Source organism: Protopterus annectens, chromosome 16.part0 (genome assembly GCF_019279795.1).
Source record: "Protopterus annectens isolate FY-2018-M chromosome 16.part0, PAN1.0, whole genome shotgun sequence".
NCBI classification, from domain to species: Eukaryota; Metazoa; Chordata; order Ceratodontiformes; family Protopteridae; genus Protopterus; species Protopterus annectens.
In genome coordinates this window covers 397785748-397810538 of record NC_056750.1, presented here as the reverse complement: position 1 = coordinate 397810538, position 24791 = coordinate 397785748, and the positions used below count along the sequence as shown (strand labels likewise).

General features: G+C 36.7%; 1 protein-coding gene across 3 annotated transcripts in view; it reads left to right on the top strand.

Annotated features, from left to right (window-relative positions):
* ADGRD2 (adhesion G protein-coupled receptor D2) overlaps positions 1-24791 on the top strand; it is a 1709855-nt gene that overhangs the window by 76878 nt on the left and 1608186 nt on the right. For all 3 annotated transcript variants that reach the window (XM_044058541.1, XM_044058538.1, XM_044058539.1), the window contains exon 2: positions 19679-19753. In XM_044058541.1, coding sequence (XP_043914476.1) covers positions 19706-19753 — 48 coding nt within the window. In that variant the 5' untranslated portion in view covers positions 19679-19705. The remainder of the gene's footprint in view (positions 1-19678; positions 19754-24791) is intronic.

Below are 24791 nucleotides of genomic sequence, written 5' to 3'. Positions count from 1 at the left end.
CCTGTTACCATTATTTTATAATAAAAATAACAGGAAAGAACAGACCAGGATCCACACAGTAGATAGATTTAACGCTTTCGTCTTTAATAAAAACTTCATCAGAATAACAAATAAATTACAGCTGACCCTATATATACACCCTCTCACAATTAACATAATTAACATGATAGATTAGTGACATCACGATACAATTTAACCTAAAAAAACACATAAATTAATGCGCCATAATGGAGTGCACAATACATACCTAACTACATATATTAAAATTATATATTTCTAAACATCTATACACAAACTACATCATATAATATTAATAAATGAAATTATATATAGCCTTCTGCTTTTAATCTAAGAATAGAACTAATAGATGTGTTACTATTTAAACCTGGTTTTTGTGTTGCATTAGTTCTTAGCTGCCACCTGAGTTCCCTACATCTGGTCCATCAGTAAAAATAAATCAGATAACTGTTTTGAAACTACCATCTTTAGGAAACCCACATATTCTAATACACTTCTGCATTTTAGTAGTTTCGATCCTTTACATCAGAAAAAGTCATCGGTAAAAGGGCAGGGGGTTAGACTGGCAGGGATGGTGTCAAATTACTGTGATTTTCTAGATCAAATCCATATTCTCACAGGTATGTTAGTAAGGAAGGGTTATCCCTCAGACTTTGTGGATAGTATATTACAGGAGGTAGTCACTAAGAGAGAAAATGGACATTTTTTCCCATTATTAGGTAAAGGCTTTGATGCCCCTTAAGAAGGGGAGGCCATAACTGAGGCCAAAGCTTTTAGTAGAGCTGCTATTTTCAAATATAACAAACAGTTTACAGGTATTAGACAAATAATTCAACATAACTGGAATTTATTTACTACCAGTAAAGATTATCTAGATATAGTGGGAATGGTGCCCAATACTGTGTACAAAAAGGACACAACTTTTGAAAATATGATAGAAAGATCACAGGAGGCCTGTTCTGGCAATAGGGGTATGTACAAATGTGGGTTTTGTTTACAATGCCATCATATAGTTGAAGGTAGTGAAATTTATATACCTAACTACCCGAAATTTGTATATAAAAAGAAATTTTCCTGTAGTAGCAAGGCAGTTGTCTATTTAGCAATGTGTACCTAATGCCCCTGTTTCTGTATAGGCAAAACGATCAATGCCCTTAGAAGTAGAGTATACCAGCATTTTTATGATATTAAAAAACAAGACATTAAGAATGTCCTGGCTGTCCATGTAAAAAATCATGAAGGATATAGTTTCAAGTTTTCTGTTATTGAACAAGTCATATCGGGGGATAGAGGTGGACCCCTAAATGATTATTTGGAGGCTAGGGAGCTCAGGTGGCAGCTAAGAACTAATGCAACACAAAAAACAGGTTTAAATAGTAACACATCTATTAGTTCTATTCTTAGATTAAAAGCAGAGGGCTATATATAATTTCATTTATTAATATTATATGATGTAGTTTGTGTATAGATGTTTAGAAATATATAATTTTAATATATGTAGTTAGGTATGTATTGTGCATTCCATTATGGAACATCAATTTGTGTGTTTTTTTAGGTTAAATTGTATTGCGATGTCACTAATCTATCATGTTAATTATGTTAATTGTGAGAGGGTGTATATATAGGGTCAGCTGTAATTTATTTGTTATTCTGATGAAGTTTTTATTAAAGACGAAAGCACTAAATCTATCTACTGTGTGGATCCTGGTCTGTTCTTTCCTGTTATTTGTATAAGTTTATCATTATTTTATGATATTACAATTTAATTATGGCCCTATGACTTTTTTGCTGCTTAACCCTATAAAAAAATGCTACAAATAACTCACACCTGGCAAGCAGCACATTAAAGATAGAGAATTCTGTATCCCTTTAATAATTAATCAATTTCTGTTAATACACTGTAATTAATGTTCTTAAAACATGAGATGGCCTAATGTGAGTACTAAATCTATCCCTTCTCTTTACATAATGCTGCCATCAGCCTAACCTTCACCGCATGTTAATTTGCTTATCTCTTTACTGTAAAATGTCCCATCCCAGGAATAACAGCATACTGCCTCCCTGGTTTAGAGTAACACTTTTATGCACTTATCACTGCCTTTCATAGTATTAAAATGAAGAGATTAGCTTTCCTGTGCTGGTGTAGATGTCCACATATCAGGAGTTGTCACGCAACAGCTTTGTGATCAGACAGTGGCCAGGGAATGGCCATCTACTTAATTAAGCTATCAGAAAAACTGGTAGTTATTTCTTCTGTCAGAAGTATGGGTAGAGGTGGAAAAGGTAAGTCATGGATCCACTGGATAAACAATAATCAAACAATTATCAACTGATAATTTTCCAGTAAGTTCTTCAGACTATTCAGAGCCCTAGTATATCTCTTGGCTGGTGGGGAAGGCCTATATATTACTGAAAGTGAAGCAAAGTTGAAGCATTTTCCTAAAACAGTAGGATAATACCCATGTTCATTTTTTTGAAAGCCTTAAAAAAAAAATGAGAAAAGTAAGTGAGCCATAGTTTGGCCCATAAACTGCAATTGCTTCTTGACATGTTGAGGTATTTACAGCTGCTAACATCCACTTCCTTCATTGTTACTGTATTATCTTTGAAAGTCCAGCCTAGTCTAGAATAAATAAATATTAAAGCTCAGTGTTTCAAAGATGTGGTTGAATTGGGACCATTCTATCCCCCATTAGACACCCAGTGTGTTCCTGTGTTACGCTGGTATGTTACAGAACATCTAGACTAATTTTGTTAAGCTTCATGGACCAGAGTACATCATGTCTTACTTGGAGTGTGTTAAAACTTTATTTAATTACAATGACCCATGGGACTGACTATTCTTTGACTGAGTAGTGGATGCAATTACATTAAAATTGGTTCAGACAGTGTGCCAAATAAACCTAGAGAAAGCAAACATTCACCAGAATGTCTTAATGACAGACTAAATTCACAATAAACAAGAAAAAGAGCATGGTTTCTGAAATGATAGTAATGTAGAGAAGTCCCTGCGTTCTATTGTAACCCTTCATGCAATGTCTAAGTAGTAAGCTTTAAAAACATGAGATACAATTTGAAGGGTTTAACCAATTTAATTTGTTCAAATGGAAAGAGACATGACTGTATGTAGCAAGACTAATAAGAAAGAAAAGTTTGAAAGTGAAGGCATGTGCGACTAATCGTGCATGCAGTAAGCCACTATCATCAAGAATGCTACTGGTCCATTTAGTTTAAAAATTGCCCCTATTCTTCTTAAGGTTTTTAATTTTATTATAAAAAATGGTATTACTGACTTGCACTGGAATATTTCAAAAACTATTCTAATCTTAAAAAATAATCAAGACAAAACGGACCCTCACAGTTACAGACCCATTTCACTTATTAATGTTGATATTAAAATATTTGCCGCCATTTTGGCCAACAGACTCAAACAGATAATGCCCCACTTAATATCCCAAGATCAGGCTGGCTTCATGAGCAACAGACACACTTGGGACAATACTTTAACTCTGGACTCTTTAATACACTTTACTAAAAGAGAAAAAAATCCGATATATGCCTTGACTCTAGATGCTTCAAAAGCATTTGACAGAGTAAATTGGAACTTTCTTTTCTCCACCATGTCCCATTTCAATATTCCCAAAACTTTCACAGATATGATCAGAATTTTTATTATAAATCTTACACCTCCTTATATATAAATAAAAAAACATCTGACAAGATTCTGATTACTAATGGAACAAGACAAGGTTGTCCGCTATCTCCTTTCCTTTTTAATATATTTATTGAACCTTTTTTCCTATACATTGTTCAGAACACATTCCACACGATTCCCAGGATATTGAATACACAAAAGTCATTTATCGGCTTTTGCTGATGATTTGAATCTATACTTTCAATATCCTAACTCTGACTTACCCAAAATTATAAGTGCAATTAATAACTTTTCCTGTGCTTCTAGCCTCCAAATTAATAAGAAAAATCACATATCTTCCCAATCAATCCGGACTCACATAAACCTTTTTTTCCCTGAATCTTCCTTCCATATTTCATATAGTATCAAATATCTTGGCATTAATTTTGATCACAACCAAGCCTCTATTCTTCAAAACAATCTACTAAAATCATGGGATATCATATGTCAAGACTTACAAAGATGGAAACTCCTGAAATTAGCTTTCCTTTCTAAAGTAGCCATTGTAAAAATGAATATTTTACCGAGACTCCTCTATCAATTTAATATAATAATATCAAACAACCTTTTCTCCAAATTCAACAAAAACATAGCAAAATTTCTTTGGTTTCCCAAGAGAGTCAGGATATCTTACTCTAAACTCACTTTCCCTAAAGAGAAAGGAGGGTAGGCCTTCCAAACTTTCATTTGTACTATTCGATTATTTGCTCAAACAGACTATGGTCCATTTCAAATATGAATACCAATTCACACAATCATGTTCCTGCCTGGTTGAAGTTATGGCAATCATGTCACCTCCAATAAAATCAACCCAAAAGCTATCCCATTTCTCCAATATCTCTATACAATTTCAAACTACTTCCCTACTGAAGCATAAAATTAGACTATTCCAAAATTGATTAAGGACATTAACCTTGAAAATACTCTCCCTTCTACAACCTCTGCATCTTAATCCAAATCTTAAAATAAATAACAATATGTTTGATCTCTCTAAATTTCTCATCACAGACTTTACAGTTTGGGACCTCCTTAAACATAACTCCCTCTCGATTGCAGACTTTTAAGACCAATAATAAATACACAGTTATTCTCGAAGTCATATCCTCACAAATTGTCTGCACTCCATCTGATTTACAGGAAATTAATAAACTATCCGAAATTATCTCTACTCTTTCTAACCCCATAAAAACCATTTCCTCCTCTTACAAATTACTAAAACCATTGCTATACAATAATAATTGCCTTTTTTCCACTTATTGGGACAATTTAGGTTCTTCTATCACGGAGGATCATAAGCTTTTAGCCATAAAAACCACCTTAGAACTCGTCCCTTTCAAAAAACTATTATATACCCAACTGATGTTGAATAACAACTCATACTATACACCTGTAATACTCAATAAATTTAGTCCTATAACTCCCTCTTGCTGCTGTTGTTGCCCTTGCTTGAGCGCAGATCTCTTCTATATTATGTGGCACTGCAACCATTCTTATAAATTATGGTGTTCTCTCAAAGTGAGACTTAAAAAATGGGTTACTATTCCCACACCTCTTGGCATACAGCCATATTAAATATTCTTTTAAGATGCCTAAATTGCACCTACACATTCTAATCACTCTCTGTTCTCTAATTAAACTTTACATCACCTACAATTGGTTAGATCGCACAAAGATGAGTTGGCAGGGTCTCAAAGAGATGGCAACCAAACATATATCAGCACAAAAACTCGTTATTAGTTGTCCTGGGAAGAAAGCCTACTTCACTAAACTTTGGAAATGCCTATTAGATGTAATCTTATGTGACTAATGTCTTACTTCCACACTCTATATGCCATTCTCTGATTTTCGCCATCTATCTATCTACCTACTTATCTTCCTGTCTTCCTATCTCTCTTGATAGATATTGCCTTCCCCCTCAGATTATACTCATTAGGGTGTTGTTACTTTACACTTACAGTTCTCATATTAGTACTGTTTGTTTTCACATCAGGTGGGTTTTTTTTTTTTTTTTTTTTTTTGTTTGTTTGTAAATACTCTTTATTTGGTGTTTTGTTTTTTACTTAGGTCACAATGCCTCCCACAGCTTTATATTCCTCCTATTTCCTTTGTACTTCCGCATTTACATGTTTCTAATGGAGGAAGGTTCTGTATTCCGATTATGTATGCATTGTTTTTATTTGTAAAATAATAAAAAATTATTTGAGAAAAAAAAAGAATGCTACTGGTCACTTGAAAACACAATTTCTTGATGTGTTTACTGTTAAGAGGCATTTCATGGGCTTCACTTATCGGGGAAACATTTTTTGATAGATGTACACCTTTGTAGTGTTTATGTAAATGTAAGAGTTTCCTTTACACTGCTGCTTCCCTAAACTCTCCTTGTGGATTTGATTTCATGTTCCACAGCCCTTTGAAACATGTGAACCGTGAAACCAAAAAATGGGTAGTATGGAATTGGAGGAAGATACCTCTCAACTGTCCAGATTTTCACAGAATTTCCAGATTTATGCCCCGTATTTTTGCCTGTTCCTTATAAAATTTGTGATTTACTGGCAAATCATTGATGATTGAAATCTCTACAAAAAAAAATATATACCTTTTGGTTTCAGATTTCCTATCATTCAGAAAATGCATGTGAGCACAAAACCTATCATTCTAGTAACTTTTTAAGTTTATAACAGCAATATTTAATATCTGTCCCTATTTTTGGGCCATTGTCCCTTCATTATTTTTGGCTTTCTCCAGATGTTTTGTATACTAGATGAACAGGCATAGGGTCTACATCCTCTGATAATTACCTATAAGTGGTGTTTCACAGGAGGTGCTGGCGGGTATCACAAAGGGTTTCTGGATTTGGTTTATAGGGCAGATGTAGAGGGTTGCTTTCTTTGACTTGCATAGTATCCCATTAGTAAGACTGCTGGAGTGACCAGGGCAATGTGGATTGGTGTTAGCTACAAATTTTTCCTGGACATGTAAATAATATGGACCTGGTTTGAGTTGAATTTGTGGGCAACAGAGTTTGCTGAGGTGGTGTCAGGTTGTTCAGTTTGTAGGAATGAAAGAACAGCTGCTGCTATTTGAAAAAAAACACATGGTTTTACTTCTGCTATTCAATTTTTTAAATATCTAGGTATTGGAATGTAGTGGGAAAGCTGTTCTTGTAGAAAAACTCCTGGATTTTACAAAAGTCTCTTGGTTTTGTGTGATCTTAAAATAGCCTAACACATGTTAACAATGAATAATACCATGAGGTAAAAGGGTATTTTCTACTTGTCCACTTGCAGGATTATTTGCTTATCCACAAAGTTGAGTACTTTCAGGATAATCAAGAAAGATCTTTTCTATGGCTCTGAATAGGACTTTGGGGAATTGCTTGCTTTCCTATAACTAGGAAGATTGTACAATGAGTATTTGGGAAGGTTGACAGACAGTTTTCATGCTTTGTCCTTTTGCACCCCCTTTACCTTACCTGATCCTGTGAAGTAGCAGGTTTCTGGCATGCTGGAGGGCCTATAAGATGGTATGTATCATATTTCTCAACTGTCAAGATTTTTTGCAGAATGTCCAGATTCTTATCTCATATTTTGGTCTGTTTCTCCATAAAAGTTGTGCTTTTCTGGCAAATCACTTAGGTTTGAAGTCACTAAATAATGACATACATCCTTCAGATAATGCATGTTAACACAACTCCTGTTATTCTAGAAACTTTCTTAGTTTATAAAAGCAATATTTACAATCTGTCCCCATTGTTTTGGCCTCCCCCTCCCAGTTATTTTAGGCTTTGTCCAGATTTCTTGTCCTAAGAAGTTGAGAAGTATTGTTTGCATGCCCTGTAAAGAAGCAGACAGTTAACAAAAAAAAAAAAAAAAAGTAATTTTTGCTGCACCTTTTTTGATCTTCGCCTGACTATGAGCATTGATGGGTTTTATTATTCGGGTCTACTTTAATTAAACAAAAGCAGAATCTGTCGAATACGAATCCGTAGACACAGAAACAGTGAAACACAATAACATCAAACACGCAAAACCGCAAAATTTAAGCATCGAAACCGCAATAGTCGGCCAACCCCACCACCCATAACATACTACCTACGCAAATAGAACAACAAAAGACACATACATACACTAACTAAAACCCTACTACTAACCCTAAATTAAAGCACCAAAACCCCACTTGTAACCGTACACTAAACCCCATATACACAACTTTCTATGCACTACCCTTAACCCCTCCCTAACCCTAAGGTCCGTAACTACCGCACACTTACCCTACAGAACTATGCCCACACAAAGTAAATATTCCACACACATGCACTTAACAAAACCCTACACTAAACCTTATATACATTACCTATCTATGCACTTACTTTAACCCGCACCCTAACCCTAAGGTCCGTAACTATCGCAGACTTACCTTACGGAGCTATACCGCAGACGGGCCAACTATGACAATTCAACATTTCCGATTTCGCTAATTAGTGCGTTCAACATTTCTGCGTTTCACTGTTTACGTGTTGACGGATTCGTATTCGACGGATTCCACTTTTGTTTAATTAAAGTAGACCCTATTATTCTTGTGTCCACAAATTTAGACATAAAAGCAGGGCTTGGCATAATAACAGTTTCACTGTTTACGTGTTGATGGATTCGTATTTGACGGATTCCACTTTTGTTGAATTAAAGTAGACCCTATTATTCTTGTGTCCACAAATTTAGACATAAAAGCAGGGCCTGCACCACATCACTTGCAGTGGTTGTTGAGTGAGTTATGATGCTAACTATATAGGCAAGCTAGGGTTGAGTTTCAGATCATTGTTTATAAAGTTATCTGAGTCTGAGGAAAAACAGAACTGGAGCTGTGTAATGCTTTGAGCTTTTTTTCTTTTTGGTAGTATGGAGCACAAAGTGGAGTTGCCAACTTCCTTAAGGTAAGTTCTGACCCCAAGTCTCAATTAGTACATCATTATACAATTTGCAGCATATTTGTTAAATATAGTATGCTATGACAATAAAGCTTTTGCATAGAGCACCAGTTGACTAGAATCTTAGTCATTTCCCTGTAGCTAAATAATTACTCATATACTGGTAATAGGTACACAGAATATAAATGAATGTGAAGATATAAAACAATTCCAAATCCAAAGCAAACTTCAGGGTATAGGATGCAACACCAGTCAGTAAAATTAAATTATTTTATTTTGACTGAATATGGCCAAAATCAATAAAAAATATATAGTGAGAAAATAAAGTCAAGTGCTTTCTTCTCTGACCATTCAGAGACTTTATCAAAGACAAATACATCCAAAGAACTTTCTCTAAATATATAATATAAACACACACCCTTATTTAATACACAGATGGTATTGTTGCAACAATCAGACTATCAGGGCACAAATTAAATATTAAAAGGTATAAAATCACACATTAAAACAAGCAGAAACACTCTGTGATGAAATGGCAGATAGGCAGCAAAATAAGAAAGCTTGGCATAATAACTCTTCATCGGGAGCATAATTATACACCAAAATCAATGAATCAAACCATAAAAAGTTTTTTTGAAAATATATCTTTAAAAATACAACCTGTTCTTAAATCCTTCTTAACTTGACACGACTCCTATACTATAGAAGGAGTTTTTTATTTTGGTTTATTGTGCATTTTGCATGTTTTTTCCTGGTTTTTATATAGGTAAGACCGAGAGAAAACTAAAATGTCGTATCTATGAACATCTAAACGACATTAGGCTGAAAATGGGCACCAATGCTTCTGCTAAGCACTGTAATGAATTTGTTGGCCATTCTTTTAAGTTCACTGTCAATGAAGCTTTAAATGTTGATTTGAGGGTGGAACCATGGCCCTTTTTTCGGCTTTTCCTGGTTAGTGGTCGCCACAGCGGAACTCCGGTCCGCTAATGATTGGCAGTAGAGTTTTACGTCCTGGCTTGCCAGGCCTAACACACAACCTTCAACGAGGGAACACCCATTCACGCATGTCGTCACACAGAAGATGCTCTAACTGAGAATCGAACGGGCAACGTCTAACTGTGAGGCGACAACGCTACCGCAGCACCACCACCGCAGTTGCAACTTGAAAAAATTAGAAGCATTATGGCAATTGAGACTCAATGCCACTGAATGGCCTGGGATTAATGATTCCTTTTCCATAACTTGCTTTTTAAAATTAGAGGTAATGCTACTGTTTGAATAATAAAAAAAACTCTTTCTATAGTATAGGAGTCATGTGTCACTGGCATTAATGATTCCTTTTCCATAACTTGCTTTTTAAAATTAAAAGCACTAGAGAGGTAATTCTGCTATTTGAATAAAAAAAAAAAAAAACTCTTTCTATAGTATAGGAGTCATGTGTCAGTGGCATTAATGATTCCATTTCCATAACTTGCTTTTTAAAATTAAAAGCACTAGAGAGGTAATTCTACTATTTGAATAATAAAAAAAAAACTCTTTCTATAGTACTGGAGTCATGTGTCAAGTTAAGAAGGCTTTAAGAACAGGTTGTATTTTTCAAGATATTATATTTTCAACTTCAAATTCAAGATTTTAGGTATGAATTTTAAGGATAGATTTTTAAAAACGTATTTATTTATTTATTTATTTGTTTTTATATATTAAATAAGTGAACTATAAGGGTAACTGCAGTGTAAAGCACTCAAGCACTTTAGGAGACAGGCATTAATATTTATTAGCTGTGTAACGTGATTTGTCAATTTAAATTTTTAAGTAGTGTTTTTATTGGATCCAAGATAATTGAATTACCTTGGTAATGGTACTTAAACTTGTGGAAATTGTTTTTATTTTGTCTGATGAAGTCCTTGGTTTTAGGACGAAAACACGTCTAGTGTAATTTGGTGAAGAATAGCGTTTATTTGTTCGTGTAGTACCTGGCTTGTTGGAATAAACTTGTGTGGATATCAAGATTCGTTGGTCCTTGGCATTCTTCTTTTTGGATTTACTGGTTTGGTTTTGAAGTGCCACTCGTACTGTTTTTAGTGTTGTGGTGAGGAGACGGACCAGTCGAATCTTTTTTCCTTTGGTGAAATTATCTGACTCAGTATAAGCGCTGACTGGCAAGAGGAAGCCGGTCAGACCAGGAGGCTGATAGAACAGCTCACTGAGTAATTGACTTGCTTACGCCCCTTTGTTTAAACCTCACCTCAGGAAGTAAACGAACATCTGAGGGGAGTGAAGGAACTGAAGAGGTTGACAGACCGAAAGGGAAGAGAAAATGGAGCTTATTGGTGACCGTTACGGAACCGGCGACCCAGACGAACCTTCAGGGACTGATTTCAACCCCATGGACACACCTAGAATTCTGGAAGCAGGACCTAGCGATGCTGAGGCGAGGAGGGACAATTTTTATGAAATGGGCGCAAAATCCAGAGCCAAATATTCTGGGGTTGTACAGAAAGGTACTGTTTCCAACAATGAATATACCAAAACTACGGATGAATGGCTTAAGAGAGACTTTTTATTTAATAATAGTAACAAATGCTATAATGGCCATGTGGATGGCGATTCATATTTGGTTAAACTTGACAAACTGAATAATATTATGATGAAATATAGAATATACAGTATTGAAAATGCCTATCTGAATGAGTGCTTAAGAAGGGAAATAGTCCCTAAGGGTTTGAGGGTTTATAAATACCCTAACAATGTGCAAATTGGCTCACATTTACATGAATCTTTAGTCAAAGTGTTCAACAATTGTGGTTTGGATGTTATGAGATTAATTATAGAAGAAAATGAAAGTAAGCAGCTGGAGTTGGGAAAGGAGATTGATGAACTAGACAAATATATTAAATCTGATTAAATTTTTGGTATTAAAGAAGAAAGGGACAAATACTTCAAAATAAGGAGAGAACTAGATGGCAAATGTGAAGAAATAATACAGCGTAAGATAGGAAAGTTAAATAGGGACATCAACGAGTATCAGAGTAATACGAGTTACCCGAAACCTGTACAACAAGGTAATTACTTAAATGGTTTCAAAAGGAAATGGAACAATAATTTTTATGAAAATAAAAGGATGTATGGTAATAGGAAGGAAGATAAATGGGAAGAAGAATTATATGATATGGATTTTCCACCACTTGAGGGTATGAAACCTACGGATTATGAAGCTCAAACCTATAGGGGAAATTTTCAGAGGGGGGGGGGAGAAGAGGAAGGAGGAGATATTAGTGGTTAATACCCCTTTACCTTATATAAATGTTTCCCATAATGATATCAAAGGTGTTGATAATGTGAAATATACCTATTTGGACTTCAGTATTTATAACTTTAGTAACTTAACCTTAACTACTGAACATTTTTCTCTCCTCAGTAAAGGGTTAAAATATATACCCATGACTAAGGGGGACTTTACATGAACTATTCTTGATGTGAAGTTGTTTGTAAGGAAAATTAACCTAGAAATATTAGCCTCAAGGGCGTGTTTGAAGAGAGAAATGGGACTGGAGTCTGGTTTAACTAGAAAATCGACATACAACCCTCCTTTATTACCACAGCTTAGAAACTTTGAAAATGTGTTAATAGATAAGTTAGGAAAAAGCTTGACAAGGTCTGGTGTAACCATAATTTGAGTATGAAAGAGAAAGAAGTGTTACGGGACTTGAGCAACAACCATTTAGTTAGAATCATGAAACCGGATAAAGGAGGTGGAATAGTCATAATGGACAAAATAATATATGATAGCAAAATGAATTCCATTCTGAGGGATGACAGTACATATTCTGTAGTCTCTTTAAATGAGGTTAATGTAGCCTACAAATAAATTGATAATTTACTCCAGGATTTTTTGGTTGAGGAAGTTATTGATAAAAAAAATAAAAATTTTTGGAAGTGAGTAAACCTAGAATAGCAACAATATTTGGAATACCAAAAATCCACAAAAATATGTGTGACCCCCCCTTAGACCCATAGTGTCGGCAGAAGGTTCTAAAACTGTTCCTTTGGCTAAATTTGTAGATTACAAAACTAAACATATATGGGTTAACAACCAAGTTATACTTAAGGACTCTTGGGATTTTTTGAGTAAATTGAAACCAGAAATGTATAAAGAAGATGTACTCTTTATTACCATCGACATTATTGATTTATTTAGTTGTATCCCTCATATAGAAGGGATGGATATGTTTGAGGAGAGTGCATTTGGAGATAGAGTATTAAGTCAAGTGGATAAAATAGCTAGTGTTGCATTTATGGACACAGTATTAAAGTATAATTTTATTATGTTTGAGGGTGAATATTGCCAACAAAAATCCGGGGTCTCTATGGGGGCAGCTTGCGCACCTACATATGCCAATATTGTGTTGTCTAAATGGGAAGAAAAATTTATTATTAATTCTGGGTTTAACAAATGAAATATCTAACATACAACCAAGAATAGTATATAAGAATTCTCAAAATTTAAGGAATATACTGGAAAGGAATGTATGTATTAAATACAAAAGTGACAGGAATAAATTGGGAACTTATAGATGTGGTAGATGCCAGCAATGTCCATACGTTATTAACAAAGGGGAATTATATGTGGAGAGTAGAAAAAGATGGTTAAGAAGTAGTGGTTTTTATAACTGTGAAAGTAAAGGGGTGGTATACCTGGTTATTTGCCAGAAATGTCAGGCTTTTTATGTGGGCAAAACCGAAAGGTATTTAAAGAGAAGAATATATGAGCACACATATTATATTTTAAGCGGGAAACACACCAATGCACTTTTTAAGCATTCGATCAGTTGTACAGGTTTTAAATTTGAATTTTTTGTATTGGATCAAAGACCTGACATAAGAGGTGGCCTGTGGGAAGAAATCTTGGAAAGTAAAGAACTTTGGTGGCAGGTGAACCTTGACGCAAGTACTAAACCAGGAATGAATGAATTTTTAACCATCTCTCCACTACTCAAATTGAGAGCTAACAAGATTTAATGTAATGAATATTTTGGACACTAGAGGGGGTTTATATACTACACTCTTATTCATCACAGTTGTATAAAGGATATTAGCAATATATACACAAACATATATCCTTATTGGTTTCTTAAATACAATTAGTAGACATTACAACTTCAAATTCAAGATTTTAGGTATGAATTTTAAGGATAGATTTTTAAAAACGTATTTATTTATTTATTTGTTTTTATATATTAAATAAGTGAACTTTAAGGGTAACTGCAATGTAAAGCACTCAAGCACTTTAGGAGATAGGCATTAATATTTATTAGCTGTGTAACGTGATTTGTCAATTTAAATTTTTAAGTAGTGTTTTTATTGGATCCAAGATAATTGAATTACCTTGGTAATGGTATTTAAACTTGTGGAAATTGTTTTTATTTTGTCTGATGAAGTCCTTGGTTTTAGGGCGAAAACGCGTCTAGTGTAATTTGGTGAAGAATAGCGTTTATTTGTTCGTGTAGTACCTGGCTTGTTGGAATAAACTTGTGTGGATATCAAGATTCGTTGGTCCTTGGCATTCTTTTTTTTGGATTTACTGGTTTGGTTTTGAAGTGCCACTCGTACTGTTTTTAATATTATATTTTTAAAAAAAAAAATTTTTATAGTTTGATTCATTGATTTTAGTGTATAATTATGCTCCGGTTGAAGAGTTATTATGTCAAGCTATCCTATTTTGTTGCCTATCTGCCGTTTCATCACAGAGTGTTTCTGCTTGTTTTAATGTGTGATTTTATACTTTTTAATATTTAATTTGTGCCCTGATAGTCTGATTGTTGCAACAATACCATCTGTATATTAAATAAGGGTGTGTGTTTATATTATATATTTAGAGAAAGTTCTTTGGATGTATTTGTCTTTGATAAAGTCTCTGAATGGTCAGAGATGAAAGCGCTTGACTTTATTTTCTCACTATATATTTTTTATTGATTTTGGCCATAATCAGTTGAAATAAAATAATTTAATTTTACTGACTAATTTTACTGACTGATGTTGCGTCCTGCACCCTGAAGTTTGCTTTGGATTTGGTACACAGAATATGATTAAAATGCAAGAACACTTTTTCTGGCCTCTGATCTCTCACCAAGTAACCAGGGAAGCCCTGTCTTCTAATGACACATTTATTTATCCTACCTCATAATCTGTGGACAATAGAAGAGGGAAGTGATAGCCATAGATCATGTTCATATCAAGGGGGATAGGTGATTCAGTTGCATGAGCAAGTATCCTACTACCAAGAATCCATACATTCATTGCTACAATGCCAGGACTTCCACTAGGTGGAGCTCTTGTAAAGAGACTCTGGATGGGTGAAACAAACTGGCCACTTGTTGTCATCCCTCATTGTCTAGTTCCTCCAGATCATCTGTTGCGTAGTCCAGAGAAAAACCTCTGTGACACTAAGCTGGCTAATACGGTATCACTTTTAACAAATATGCCATGCTCAGAATGTCCAGTTTTACTCTTTCCATATATTTTGAATAGCATTCTTTTTCATCCTGCAAGATGTTTTGTGTTTTCTAATGTGTTTATTCCACCAATTCATCCAGTCCTTATCATTTTTACTTTCATGATCTCCTTGTCTTTTGGTAGTCTGCTGTCAACACCCATCAGTGCTTTGTTAAATTTTGTTCTTTGCCTCCCTTAATCATAGGTTCATAGATGGTTACTAGGCTAATGGTCCTAGAGCTCTTACAAGCCTAGCCATATTTATCCCAAGTTGCCCCAATTGTTAGTGGCTAGGTGAGTGAAGGCTCTTAGTGTATGTTAAATAAGCATTATATATTTTTTATTTGATTAATTGATTTTGTCTCGTTTTTTTCTCAAGAATAATATTCTTGGTTATTTTACAAATGTATTTGCTTTAGTTGTTTTTTAAGTGAGTAAAGTTCACAGAGGTAAGGGTCTATGGTAGTTAATAATGACTTCCTCTACCCAGGAAGGACATGGATGCCACCCCAGGAGTGAATTTGCAGTCACCCATCCATTGATCTAGGTTGCGTTTGAAGAGGGTCAGGGAGGGGCTCTGTTTCACGTGAATTGCAGGCTTGTTACAGAAAAGTGGCAGTCTCTGGGAGATGTATCTCTCTCTCCAGCATGACCTGTTCATGTCAGAGGCTAGGTTAAGATCCCTTGAGTGAGTGACCCTTGTGCAGTTTGATTTATGAATGTGTAGCATTTCCATCAAGTCCAGGTCAGAGACTGCCCTGTAAGCCAGGCACAGGTCACTCCTTAGCAGCCTGTAGGAGACAGAATACAGCGATAGGACTTTCAGGCTTTCCATGTAAGACTTGTTTTGTGTAACCTGTAATTGCTTAGAGAGAAACCTCTGCAGTCTCTCCAGTTGTTGCAGGTGTCTGTTGAGGTACAGGCAAAAGGGAGCATTGTACTCAATTATTGGTCTGATGAGGGCTGAGTATAATGGAATTATAACATCCTTAGATCTAGATGAGATGTCTTTACTTATAAGATGTGCAACATAAAAATATTTCCTTACTAGTGTGGATACGTGCTGGTCAAAATTCAGGTTGCTATCAACCTTAGGACCCAGCTTGCGTACCATTGGGTCTACACTTAGGGGCTGTTGTCTATAGTGTAATAAGCAGGGATGTCAGCTTTCCCACAGGGAATAACAATTCATTTTTTTGCATTTAGCTTTAATCCATGGCTGTGGCACCAATAATTTGTCTGCATTAGCCCTGCCTACAGTATATTGACATCATTGGGCGGACTCGATGATTGCTCACAATTTGCAATCATCAGTGAACTTGGTGAGCCACAAGGCATCTGAGTTTTTTCCTGGACTTCTAAGAAATAAATTCCAAACAATAAAGGGCCCAGCACAGAATCCTGTGGTATGCCACTGGTCTTTTGATAGAGGTGAAGTCACTCACTTTTACAGTATGTGTCCTATCGGTGAGCCAGTTGGCTACCCTTCTGGTAATGTAGGGGTTAATTCCCAATTGGGGAGAGTTTTTCTATAATACCTGAGTGGGGGATTGTGTCAAATGCCTTGGCTAGGTAAAGATAGGTGGTTTTCACTGTGTATCTCTCATCCAGGGCCTTGGTGACTTTCTTGAAGAAGCCAACCATGTTCAACAGGTATGATCTACCTTTAATGAATCTGAACTGGGTTGGGTCCAGAGACTGGAGATTATCTATGTCCTTGTTAATAAGGACCATAATGGTTCTTTCGTTGGCCTTGCAGATGAGGCTAGTCAAGATTATGGATCCATAATTCCCAGGGTCGGTTGATGGTCCCCTTTGTGTAGAGGGATTACTGTTGCTGTCCTCCATTCCACCGGAACATAGCCAGTTCACAGGCTGTGGTTAAACAGGGATCCAAGTGGGTCTGGTAGGTCAAGTTTTAATTTGTTTAAAAGGTAAATTGTGATGTTGTCCGGTCCCATTGATGCTGTGCTTTTGGCCTTGGACAGTGCCGAGATGATCTGCTCTCTTGAGATAATAGGCCGAGGAATGGTGGCAAGTATACTTAGTGGGATGAATGGAGGGGACAGGGGGTGAAGTTTGCCCTAAATATGCCAGCTAGCAGGTTGGCTATTACCTCCAGTTGTATATGGGTGGTGCCATCCACAACCAGTTAAGCACATAGCTAGGTATTCCTTTTTAGATTTTGGATGTAGTTAAAGAATGCCTTGTGATTATCCTTAGCTAGGGAGGCTATTTTTGCTTCATAATTAGCTTTGGTGGGCTTGACAAGGACTCCAATTTGTTAGTTTAAGCTAGAGAGGGATTTCTTCCTCTGCTGAGACAGTTCCCTCTTGTTCTTGGGCATTAGTTTCTTTCTCTTGCTGTATAGCCTGTTTATACTAGGGGTCCACCAGGGTGGCTTGCTTTTTTGGCAAGACCTGTTTTTGTTCCATTCATGTACAGCTGATTCTATACAACTGCATAAATGGTTATACAGAACATTGGTGTACACCTGTCCATAGGAGTCCGTGTGGTCTGCATTCGGGGTGGGGCTTTGAAACTTCTTATACCATCACTTAATAGGAGGTAATTTGTCTTTGAAAAATTCTTAAGCATTTCTGAGCTTGGTGGAGTATCCTGTCTTATAATTACAGAGAATGCAACTGATTTATGGTCTGATCTTCCCAGGGAGGACATCACACAGGGTGGGGTACAGTGCTCTCCTATGTTAGTAAATAGTATGTCCAGGACATTTGAGCCTCTTGTGGGTGTACTGACTAGCTGTTCCAGAGCATTCACATTGACAAAGTCCAGCAACCTCTAAGCCAGCATGTTCGTGGTCATGTATGTTTCCCAGTCGATGGTAGCATAATTAAAATCACCCATGAGTAAGGTGTTGGGATGTATGGCAAGTGACTCCAGTAAGTCCACAGATATGGTATGCTTTTTCCTGTTTCATGGTGGGGTACCTGTAGCTAGCTATGATTTGGTAGGGGACTTTGCCTGTAGTTAATTGGACATGCAGTAGCTCAAAAAAGTAATACTGCTTGACAAGTCTGAAGGAGCACTTATCCTTAATGAAGATGGACACTTCTCCTCCTTTGCTTTTTTCACATTCAGTTTGTGGTATGAGCATATGGAAGGCATTGCAGCCCTGCATGGCTGTGGTGCTTTCCACACCTTTGGACCATGTCTCTGACTGCACAGATGTCAGCATCTGAGGACTGCTTCCAGGGAGTGCAGTATCTTGCTTAGACTCTTAGCATTAAGCAGCAGTACCTTGAGTTTACCTAGGGAGGATTTTGTTATGTTGAGAGGCTGGTTATTTTGACACTGCCTAAAAAAGGCACAATAGTGTTAGCTAATACATTTGCCGGTATCTGAAAGCCTAGAGGAGACAGGTGCAGACCATCGCTGGCAAAACAGTGTGGCCTTTTGACCATGTCTTCCCAGGCTGACAGATTTTGGATCTCCTTGGAATGACACCATCCTGCCCCGTCTCATAACTTCAACAAATATAACATCAGTAAATCTTATAATAAGGTAGTAGTTGCCTATGGGACACAGCATGAATATGTGAGTACAGAGCACTGCCATTATGAAGTACAAGACTTAGTATATTTTTACATCTAGCTCCATAGATTCATAAATAATACACTGTGACATGCCAGACACACGCAGTACAGATGCCTGAATGTTGTTGCACAGTTTTATGTAAAACAGTATCTAGCAATGTGAAGGGTTAAAGCTATCTGGTCAAACAATCTTCCTAAGTGTGACCAACTCAAACGAGAATGGCAAATGTTGGTGATATGTATGTCTCATTAATGACACTTAGATACTGAATAAATTTTAAATTTGGTACTAGTACTGCAGACTCTATTCTGATACAAAATATTTGAAAGAATAACTTTGATACAAAACATTTGAAAGAATAACTTTGATAATTTGATATTTCAATACAGACAGCTTACAGTTGTAGCACATTTTCAGGAAAGGCATGCATTTGTTGACTGATTTGACAACCTGAGCAGTGTAAATTTGACTAGATGAAAATTACTGTGTTTGACATTTTGTGTACTTGCCATGAAAACCTACACAGAAGGACTAAGATGTACATTAATTGATAAACAGCATAAGAGAGAGTGAATTCATTGAACCAAGCTGTCAGACCGAACAGATAGGCTACATAAAGTTCAAGTCACTGTATTGTCAAAGTAACAGAGCTGCTTGTCGAATACCCCAGACAGGTCATGCTGAGTGTCTTGAGTCTTGGCTGGATTCTTTTAGCACAACGGCCTGGAAACGCTAGCTGCTTAGCAAGTATTTGTGCATGAAAATCAGGCTTTTCACTGATAACCATGTCAGTCGCTGCTTTCCCAGTATGTCTGCTGGCATTTTGCCTCAGCGAATTACATTTTTTCATTATAATAAGACAAAACATTTCAGTAATTTCACAACTATGTTATTCAAGCCTGCAGATGTATTACTGTGTTGCTCATTCATTATACTGGAACTAGTAGTTTTGACAACTTTTCTAAAAACATGCTTGCTTCTCTTTTCAGCTGGAAACCACTGTTCAACCTGCCAACATGCTGGAGAATTCTTGGGGACTTACGTTCTGTTTTTCTTACTTTCTGGTAAATATGATTATGAATTTATGTACCACTTGAACATAAGCAATGTTGTTTAGTGATGCTTTTCCAGTACAGAATAAGAAAGATACATCCAGCATTTTTGTCTTAGTTATTCATGTAGGAATGCTAAGAGTTTTTCTTTATGTAATTCTATGTTTTATAAGAATTGTTTGTGTCTTTCGGCTTTTTCTGGTTAGGGGTCGCCACAGCGGAACTCCGGTCCGCTAATGATTGGCAGTAGAGTTTTACGTGCTGGCTTGCTGGGCCTAATGCACAACCTTCAATGAAGGAATGCCCGTTCACGCATGCCGCCACACAGAAGATGCTCTAACTGAGAATCGAACAGGCAACATCTAACTGTGAGGCGACAACGCTACCGCAGCACCACCACCGCAGTCTATGTTTTATAAGAATATGTTTAGTAAATTTGATCTCCTTTTCATTGTATCATTAGGTAGGCTAATGCAGTGTGATAAAAGGTGAGGAAGACAGATCACATAGACATAGATAGATAGGTAGGTAGATATTGGGGGGGGGTTGAGACTGGTAAGGAGGGTTGAGGGTTGGCATAATGGTTAAGGTGTTTACCTTACAGTCACAAAGTACAGGGTTTGATTCTCAATCAACATAATTGGCTATGCTTAAAATGGCTCACAAGGGCAGTTAACCGAGTACTAACCTATGAACCTATGATAGACAGATAGATATGGAATCTGTGGAATCTGTGAGGGTTTTGGTTGTACTACATGGAATACTTCTTAAGGGAACGACTTGGTTGCAAAGTTATAAGGCATCAAATAATTGAATTTCATTGAGATGTTTCATGTATCACACTTGTGACAGTCCCCACACATTCCATTATCCATTTCTATACGTTTGCTTTAGTTTGTGTTACTATTTCCAGTAGATAAGTACTTTCCTAACTGGGTCTAAGCAGCTTGCATAGGGGTTGTTTTATGTATGGTTTTCTGCTGTCCTTCTGAGGTAATTTTTGAAGTAGACATGTGACAGAGTAGTTTTGTTAACATGTTAGATTGTACTTTTTCTTTTAATTAAGTTTAGATGATTTAGTTTTCTATTCAACTTCCCAATAATGTAAATGTTTTTGATTGGTGAGTTGTGATTTCTGTTAGTTTTTTACAATTCATTCCTTTTATTTTTAGCTTATTATAAAATTAACACATTTTGTTTCTATGGGGTTTATTTAGGGCAGTCATTTTTTTCTCGGGGAGAGGATGAGTTTTATATGTATATTTTGCGAGTATATTATACATAGTTTCATTTTTGTTGTTGTTTTATTGGAATTTCCTTAATTGCTGACATGAATAGAAGGGTGATAAGTGCTTGATTATACAGGTAGAATAGTGTCATGGTGATAAAAAATATTTCCTTACAAGTCAGTTGAGTTTTTTTCTCACTCACTTTATCCCTGCTCTTTCTTTATTTCTTTCTTTGCCTTTGATTATAGGAAATGTCTAACTGAGCATGCAAACATTTCCATGAGCTTACAGTAAAAGTACACTTTATAACACTCAGGTCCATATAATTTAACAGGTGCTGACCATGTTATATACACTGTATCATATTTACAGCATGTTAAGCTCAGACATCTCCATAAAACATAAAATACACAGCATGTAAAACACATCAGTAGAATATTTAGCATTACTCTGCAGTATATGTATGGACCCTCATGGTAATTTTAGCACACAGACAACAAATGAGGCATAAACACGTTTTATCTTAATTGTAACCAGGAGATTACTGTAGAAGAGGTGTGAGAAGTTTGTGATATTTGTTTGATTTGACTGGATGAGAAAGGGACAATACTAATGGGGTTGGTACAAGGATAGGACTGTTTTATTGATAAAGACGATTTCACTGGAATTGTAAATTATAGATCTGGTAACAATTATAATAAGGGGTCTTAGTAATGGAGTTGTTACAAATGTAGGAGCATTTTCTTGAGAGTTACTGGAGACAGGGTGAGATATTTATTTTATCTGTTGGGATCAAGTTCCATAGTTTAGTATAGCAATAACCCATGCCTGGGTGTGGGTAATGCGGGATTTACCCACGGTTGGCGTGGTTTGGTCCCGAGGGCGACCAAACAAAGACAACCGTGGGTAAATCCCGCATTACCCACACCCAGAAGTGGGTTATTGCTATTATACTATGACATTATTTAAGAAAAGAAATAATTACTTTTCTTAAATAATGGCATTGTATAAAGCCTCTTTTTTGCCTTTCAGCAGCTGTCTGGTATCCGCGGCAGTTCTGATCTACTGCGCATGCCTACGCAATACATCACAGCTGTGGCCAAAAGCAATGGAGAAAGCAAGATCTCCGTTGCTTTTTCGCTATGTTAAATGGGTTTAACATAGCGAGACAGTTTAAAATAAGCAACGGAGATGTCCGTTGCTTATTTTAAAGCTGTCTCGCTATGTTAAACCCATTTAACATAGCGAAATATAAAAGCAATGGAGATCTTGCTTTCTCCGTTGCTTTTTTTAAGCTATGTTAAATGGGTTTAACACAGCGAGACAGCATAAAGTAAGATCCTCATCCAGCTTTTTTAAAGTTGTCTCGCTATGTTAAACCCATTTAACGATCCGTTTTTTAAAACCTGTGCCGCTATGTAAACTCTTTTAACATAGCGAGACAGCTTTAACAGACCCTGGGATTCATTAAGAGATGGACAGTCATTTGGTTTTATTTTTTAGATTGTGAACAATAGAAAGTTGGGAGTCTATGAGTTGGTGAGGTAGTTCACGGCACTGGAGGGAGGTGCCTGTGGGCCAAGCAGTGATGTGACCTATGGGGAAGGTGGTCTACAAATTTGAAGACCTCGTTGTAGCATTACTTGAGTTTATTTAGCTGAGTTAGTTGGATGGTTGTCGGTACTGGTGTTGAGTAGAGGAGAGCGGGTAATAGGAGGGTAGTACAGATATGACATCTTGCAGTGTTACAGAGGATTTTGTACTACACAGAGTGCTTCAGTTTTAGTGTGCTCTTTTCACTGGATATTGAATGTGGAATTCAAACTTTAGGCCTTTGTCTATGTAAACTCCTAGTAGTTTGGCTTGTGTGACAAGTTCTGTTTTAGTATTGTTGGAAGAGGTAATAGTGAAAGATGCTTTTTTATTGCAAAGTGCTTGGGAGTGAAGAGAATTAGTTTTGTTTTGTTAGGGTTTAAGAATAGCTGGCAGGTATTCGGATAGTTTTCCATAAAAATGAAGGATCTTGGGGCAGGTTCTTGTGGGGAATCAAGGTTATCTAATGAGCAGATGATGGTAAAATCATCTGCGTATTGTACTAAGGTATTATTCATACTGTCCAGGTCAAGGACATTAACAAAGATGCTGAACAGGATAGGTCCCAGTATGGATACTTGTGGAATCCCAGCTGCTATAGGGAGATATACAGAGCATACAGTCACCTTTATGATTTTTAGTACTAGGTGCTGATTTAATGAGTGCAGTTTTCTGTGGGTGTATGTACCAATTTCATATCTTGCTGATTGCAAGACATCTGTCTGGGGTATAGAGGATGCTGTTAGCCGGCTCCAGCCAGGTAAGAGAGTGAAGTGCTATTAGCATTAATTATGTATACACTCACACAAACACTCAACTCTGTGTGTGTGTGTGTGTGTGTGTGTGTGTGTGTGTGTGTGTGTGTGTGTGTGTGTGTCTGTCTGAACTGGTTTAATAATCTCTTGTGTTAAAATATGAATCACTACCTCTTTTTGTTGATTCCTGTTTTGTTGAGCTTTATGACTGCATTGTGGTATTATTTAAGCTGAGTAGATGTTAGAGATTTAATTGACGGTCATTTTGTCTATGTGTGTTTGCTTTCAGTCATACTATATTGAGTGGGGTATTTATGAGAGGTGCTGTGGAAATGCATATGAGTGATTGCATGTGACAGTGCTGGAGAGAGATGAACAAAGGTAAAAGCTATGATGGCAAGATCTGCAGACAGTGGGGTTAATGAAGTTTTCCCTTTTCTCCACTGTTGTACCATCTAAGAATACTGTATGTAATGTGTACTTATAAAGTAGCAGAAGTTTGTGGATGGGGAATTTGGGGTTCACCCTTGAAAAAAACACACTTTTCTAGATGTAATTAAAATGAAGTGCTTTATTGATGACATTGTGTGATTTAATGTGATATGATTAAAGAAAGACTTGACAATTGCTTGTATAATCATATGATCTATATAGTGGCACAGAAAGTACTATGCTGCCTCACTGCTAAGATTCTCTCAAGTTTGATTCCTGGCAGGGGTACCTTTTGTGTGAAGTTTGCATGTCCTCCACATATCTATGTGAGCTTTTGCAAAGTGTTCTGGTTTCCTTCTACATGCTAAATATAGGCACTTTGTTGATTGTGGTTTGTCTAGTTACATAGAAGTTTAAAAACCTTTTGTGAGTAAGTGTGCTTGTGCATGCTACTGTAGACTGATGCCCTGTCCAGAATTAGTTTCAAAGCCTTGCACAGTTTATCTGTCATGATAAACTCTGCTAACTCCAGGGCCCTGTACATTATAAAGCATGTGCATGAGGTTGTGGTTGTGTGTATGTATGTACAGGATGTATGCATGTAAGTATGCATTCATCTGTGTGTGTGTGTGTGTGCGTGTAGGGGGTCCCTACGTTAGGCTGACAGCATGGAAGATCGACACTCAAAACACCGACGCCAGAAGAACGACGAAGCAGATGACCAACAAGTCGTAATCCCAACAGCAAAAACACTGACAGGGGTAACTTGTGAGCGCGACCAGGTAAGTGTGCGATAGTGAGGGACTTAGGGTGCAGGTAAGGTAAGTGTGCAATAGTGAGGGACTTAGGGTTAGGGTATGGGTAAGGTAAGTGTACGATAGTGAGGGACTTAGGGGTAGGGTGTGGGCAAGGTTAGTGTGCGATAGTGAAGGACTTAGGGTTAGGGTGCGGGTAAGGTTAGTGTGCGATAGTGAGGGACTTAGGGTTAGGGTGCGGGTAAGGTAAGTGTGTGATAGTGAGGGACTTAAAGTTATGGTGTGG